This window comes from Vipera berus (assembly GCF_964194415.1).
Source record: "Vipera berus genome assembly, chromosome: 6".
Lineage (NCBI taxonomy): Eukaryota > Metazoa > Chordata > Lepidosauria > Squamata > Viperidae > Vipera > Vipera berus.
The window spans coordinates 51,445,237-51,451,236 of record NC_138208.1 but is presented as its reverse complement, the minus strand read 5'-3'; the positions used below and the strand labels follow the sequence as shown (position 1 = coordinate 51,451,236).

The window sequence follows — 6,000 nt, the reverse complement described above, 5'->3', positions numbered from 1 at the left end:
AAGTCTTAATTCCTATCCAAAATAATAGAAAATACTAAGAGTTCTAATCTGACAAGTACTTTGCAGCCAATAGGACTCTTGCCTTCTACTGGACTGAAAATAAATGGGAGAGAATCACACAGCTTTAGGAATCCCTCATTCTTCAGTGATATAAGGAAGTCACTTGAGACTTTTTTCCCTTCTCTATAACTGCTAATATTTCATTGGTGATTTTCCTGTTAGTGACATAGTATCACAGAACATCACCCAATAGTTGAGGACAGCTTTATATTTCCTCCCTTATAGCTGAGGAAAGCTAGAAGATGGAGTGATTCAATAGAGGGGAAATATGCTAATTTAATGCTGCAGACTTAGACTTAGTAGGATGTGAAAGAAAAAAATGGTCTTTAGGTCTGTTTTGGACGATGAAGGTTGGAAAGAAATAGAGAGAATTTCAGTAAGTTTGCAGGGGATGCTGACTTGTCCTACAATAGAAACTGAACACCCGCTCCCCTAGCAATTGCTCCTGACTTCATTGAGATGCAAATTTTGATGAAACTATTAGGAACTTCCTCCCATTTCTACTAAAGTTTGTCCTTAATGCTCCAGCTCTTTTTTATAGTAGACAAATTGGGATATTTTTAAAACTCAAACAGCTAGAAACATTTCATTCAGTTCTGTACTCTGTAGCAAATCCTACTGATTTATTTGTGGGTTTTATATTCTAACAAATTGATTAAAAAAAGAGAAAAGCATAATCAAATTCTAGAAGAGTGGGAACTGCATTCCAGATATCTTTATGCGGCAATGAAACTTCAAAAAGCTGATAAGAAACAATTGCTATGGCTGTAAATGTAATTCTGTAGCTCAAGCTGCCAATTTTAATTAACTGCTTTTTTTTGGAGTTGCAGAGAAAACTGGCAATAAGACCATGCATACAGTACATACATGTTCATATTCACATCCCATAATTACTATAATTAAAATTCAAACAATTATATTCATAGGTGTATTGTTTCTTGATTAGACTTCATTTCATTTAATATCACAAAAAGCTGCATTAGCAAACAGAAGAAAGAGGTGATCAAACAATGACAAAAAAATAGAAAAAAGGGAGATAGAAACCAATTTTGGCTCTTTTAAATAATCATTGTGGCATTCAGTTTTCAAATCACAAATTAAACATACACATGAATCATATTTTCTGATCTTGTTTGAGAGCTGACAGGTTTAATTGAATTATTTTTAAAATCTGATATTTACAAATCTTTCCAAGAATTTCCTTAAATAATCTTTTTTACTACCATTGATGTATTATATATTCAGAGCTGTCATACAGTGAGGTTCTAAAGTGTGCAAATATAATTTATGTTTAATTTATGTTAAATAATTAATTTATTTGCAAGAAACTGCTTCACCATAGTATTTGTATCTAACCAAGAAGAAACTACCAGTGGTTATATCCAAAGCATACATACTAATGTTCCTTTAAAATTGTTACATCTACAACAAAAAAATAACAATAATTCTTTTTCAAACATCTATTGTAGTGTCCAAAATATATCCTCCTCCTCCTCCTCCTCCTCCTCCTCCTCCTCCTCCTCCTCCTCATTGGCTGAGTTTTTAAACGAGAAATATACTCATATTTTTAAAACCTAAAATATAATTGCAATAAAAGTTACCGCGTAGTCTAAATTAGTGTATTTTTTAAATTCATCTTTATAGTATTTTGTAGTTTTTGTAATAATGAATTCTAGGTTTAACTTCTGTAAAAACCTTCACCAATGGAGGTAAAACTTCTGGACTTTTAGAGGCTGATAATGTCATAGCCATTTTAATTGGATATATTGTCATTTGGCTGTTTTGTAAAAAGTGATATTCTTTTTGTAGCATTTTAAAAGTTTTAAAAAATATTTTAATATATTAACTAATTTACAATAATTATATCCTTTTTAATATATTATTTTCAACCATTCTCCCTCATCTTAACATTTAAAAAAAATAAAAATAATTCTAAAGCACCTGAAATTTAAATTTTAGGAGATCTAAAACCACTTTTAGTTTCCCATAAGGCCCATATAAGTAAAAAAAAACCTATTCACAAGAGTTTTTATTGGTATCAATAATATTGCAATTTCTCAAATTACACTGCAATTTTCAAAATAGTGCGCTTAAGATGACAACTTTGAGTTGAGACCAAGACATGATAATCATGTTCTCATTCACATATTCTCAGTATCTGTTATTCTATTCATTAAGTAAAATTCACTTATATTGATGACAAAAGACAATTTGTTTCCTGCACAAAGAACCCGCAACATAACAATATAGGGTTTCATTTAATCTTTTTAAATTTGTTTTAACTTTTCTATTGATTTTCTTTTAAATATCCTGTAAACCACCCTGAGTCCTTCGGGAAAGGGCGGTATATAAATATAAATAAATAAATAAATAAATAAATAAATAAATAAATAAATAAATAAATAAATAATAAATAATGCTTACAAGCAGCACCCCCTCCCCCTTTTTATGATTTCACCTACCTATGAAATAGATTGTATAACGGGATACAAGTACATATTTATACTTACCGTATGATGCACTACAAATGAAATTGAGACTTCATAGATAGTTTGATACTACTACATTAAGTCAAAGGTGGAAAATGAAAAGTAAAAATTCATCTAGAATTGAATTCCACAAATCAAGAACAGGAAATATCTGCAATTTGAACTTGAAATTAACCATTTTACATTCCATTTTTTTACACATCTAGCTTTCAATTGACTTGCATTCAGAATGCTGAAATTGAAGAAGTAAATTTAGGAAGCTAAAATTGTTTAGCTGCAGTATCATTTTAAAAAATGCACAGTGATATGATACATTAAAATATGGAACATCTCCAAAAATGATACTGAAATGAAAGATAATTGGGGAAGAGCACAGTTATGTTCCTAACAGCTCCTATTTAGTCTAGTCTCACTTTGAAAGGAGAAAATCATACTGGATTTCATTCAAAAATTTATATTAGTACAGACATTTCACAAAAATAATTTTCAAATTGGTAAGTTGCTGGTAAGTGATTGCATATTTTTCTATAACTCACCCATAACATATCTGATCCCCATTATTACTTCTATTGTCGCTTTCTTGCAATGTTCTAAAATATATTCAGTTCATATTAATTTGAAGATACTAAGGTAAACAGAAAATATGATGGGAGTTTTAATATGTCAAGGAATGTATAATAGGTTTTACATACAGCCATAATATTGTATATAAATATCATGCTTTTTCATTTTGATAGTAATTTTGAATGTGGAATGCAATTATATATAAGCAAATATAAATGATAATGATCATTGTAATTATCCCCACTTCAGTTTCTATCACTAATTTCTGATGCACTAACATATTGCTTCAGTTAGAATAATTTCATGGAAGTGGAAAAAACTATTACAAGATTGTAAACTAAGATTTTAACAAATTACAAATAATCATTAGAGTAGACCAAAATACTTTTGTAGTTTTTCAATAGATAGAGTTTATTTCTGGAGAATAAAAAGACTGCCAGAATTTCACAGAATGATAAACATAATTTAACAATATGAAATATACCTTATCATTGCTGAATTTAAATGCATTGCAAGTATACACTCATTCAATCTTATCTAAATGTATTCTACCATGAGTACTTTCTGAAAAGTTCTGTACACAAAATGTATTTATAGTATTCATATGTGTGGAGAGATATGACAACTTCATATTTTATTCTTTACAAATACATATTCCTAACATATATTGCAGTTTACACAATAGCCAAGCAAAATATCTAGACTTGGAAACCATTTTTAACTACTTTTTTTACTGATATAAAACCTGAACAAATATATCTAAATACAAATATTTTATTCAAGCCATTTCAATTGTACACTACAATAAAATCATATATCCATTATTGTATGTTTTCTTCCAAATTTATTCTTCTATTTATGTATCACTTGTTTATAATTGCAGATGTGTTTTTGAAGTTTAAATTGCATTGTAAAAATAAATTTCAGTAACAAATTTTATTTAACATTTATAAAACTTCTTTGCCAAAAAATGAAAAGTTGGAAAATCACACAGAATAAAATTAAATAGAGCACACACAATATTTCAGTAATTTGCATCTGGGACATTAAAACATGATGATAATTCATACGCCAACTGAGAAAAAATTACATTTAGATTTAAATGTTGAGGGTCAATTACTATTTCAGTAATTTTGTTTTCTTTTTGCCACTTCCCCATCCAGCACTGAGTTGAACTGGATGGTCTCGAAAAGATATCCGTTCTTTGTGGGCAGGGCTCAGTTCGGATTTCTCAGGTGAAGGTGTGTCTTTTTCTACAGAAACAGAAAATATTATTAAAATGACTTTGCTTGAATCCAGTCATCTTTCTTTAAGTTTAATGGGAAAACAGCAACTTCCCAGGATGCTTTGATTTTGTTATTCAATAAGATTTCATAAGGACATCCAAACTACATTTAATATCCAAACCTCCAAACTACATTTAAATCATGAATTGATTATAAAACTTTGATGACAAATGCTGATGTGTCAATGTTGACTACATTTGCAACACAGTACTGAACAATCTTTCACATAAGAGCACAAATATATTTACTTTAAACAATTATGTAATCACATATAAATTGCCTTGATATTTTTAATCCTTTATCTGCTACTTCCCAAAACATAATGATTTTTTTTTATAGTTTTAGTGGAACTCAAAATGTTCAGAATTAATTTAACATAAAGAAACTGAAAAATTAAGCAAATGTGTAATTCATGGTCTTTAAAAATATTTTATCCCTTTTTTGTAATTTCCCTACAATTATTTCTTGCACATCATTTTCACAGATTTGGACATTTTTTAACCCATCAAGAAAATTCAAGGTAATATGAGTAAGAAATAGTACATAAAACAGGTGGATAGATATCAAATTGAGACTTTCTACATCTAGGTTCACAGGTCTAAAGTAAATGATGCTTTTCTCTTTGGTGGGGAAAAACTCCAAGTGTCAGTAGAGATGTTGTGGATGAATACACTGGTGAGGAAGGTGTTATTGTGGTCTGTTGCTGCTGTAAGCATTATCCCACTGGTATAATATTGCTTTGCAGTAAAGCTATGCGGTTTGGGCTTCTATAAGTATCTATGTATATAGATATCATTGAATGCACTCCAAGTTTACTAAAGCTTTGTTTCTGGTAAGGTTGGCACATTCCAGTTCTATGCCATACATTGAATATGATTTATTCATGATAGATTATGAACAGGAATTCAGCTTGAAAACCATGATCAATTAATATATATTATACTTCAAGTAAAATATTTTGAGATGGTATTCAAAGTTTCAGTTTGAGAGATAAAGATCTTGATGAGCAAGCAACAATGTCATCAGTATTTTTCTCTCTTATGATACTAAATAACTTCCACTTAGCACACAACTGTTTATTGTAATTTTCCTTCCTCAGACCGACCAGCAGCCAGCCAGCCAGCCTTAGCTTTTCAGGCAGAATATCAATTAAATATGGATGACTGTAGAAAGCTGCAGCAGAGGACAGTGGAAAAATTAGAAAATAAACTCAGAAGTCAATGTATGTAGTTTGATAGCTATTGTATTTTTTAGGCCATTCTAGCTGCAGTATTCTATAGTCAGGCCTCCAAACTGGCATATACACCTGTTTGTCTGCCTTTCAGTATCTATTGGTCTACCCATAATAATTACTATTTCTTTTCCTCCTCATTCTTCTCCGTGCTTTTCAGTGTGTCTACTTGAGAAAACTGTTTGCTAGGAGACGATGATTTGCAGGAGACAACAGGCAGTGGGTAGGAAGGACAGGCTTAGTGAGCCATCCAAAAGCATTATTATAAACAAAGATAGAATCAAAGATTACAGCATGTCACCTTCTCATTCAATTTCTTTTAATTGAAAAAACTACAATCAGATGGAAATGAACTTGCCATCTGAAGAGA

General features: G+C 30.2%; 1 protein-coding gene across 1 annotated transcript in view; it reads right to left on the bottom strand.

Annotated features, from left to right (window-relative positions):
- Window positions 1-4,035: 4,035 nt before the first annotated feature.
- Window positions 4,036-6,000, bottom strand: part of LRRIQ1 (leucine rich repeats and IQ motif containing 1) — a gene marked incomplete at its 5' end in the record, with an annotated part of 108,918 nt that continues 106,953 nt past the window's right edge. Inside the window, one exon of the mRNA XM_081330389.1 lies at window positions 4,036-4,366. Coding sequence (XP_081186515.1) covers window positions 4,233-4,366 — 134 coding nt within the window. The 3' untranslated portion in view covers window positions 4,036-4,232. The remainder of the gene's footprint in view (window positions 4,367-6,000) is intronic.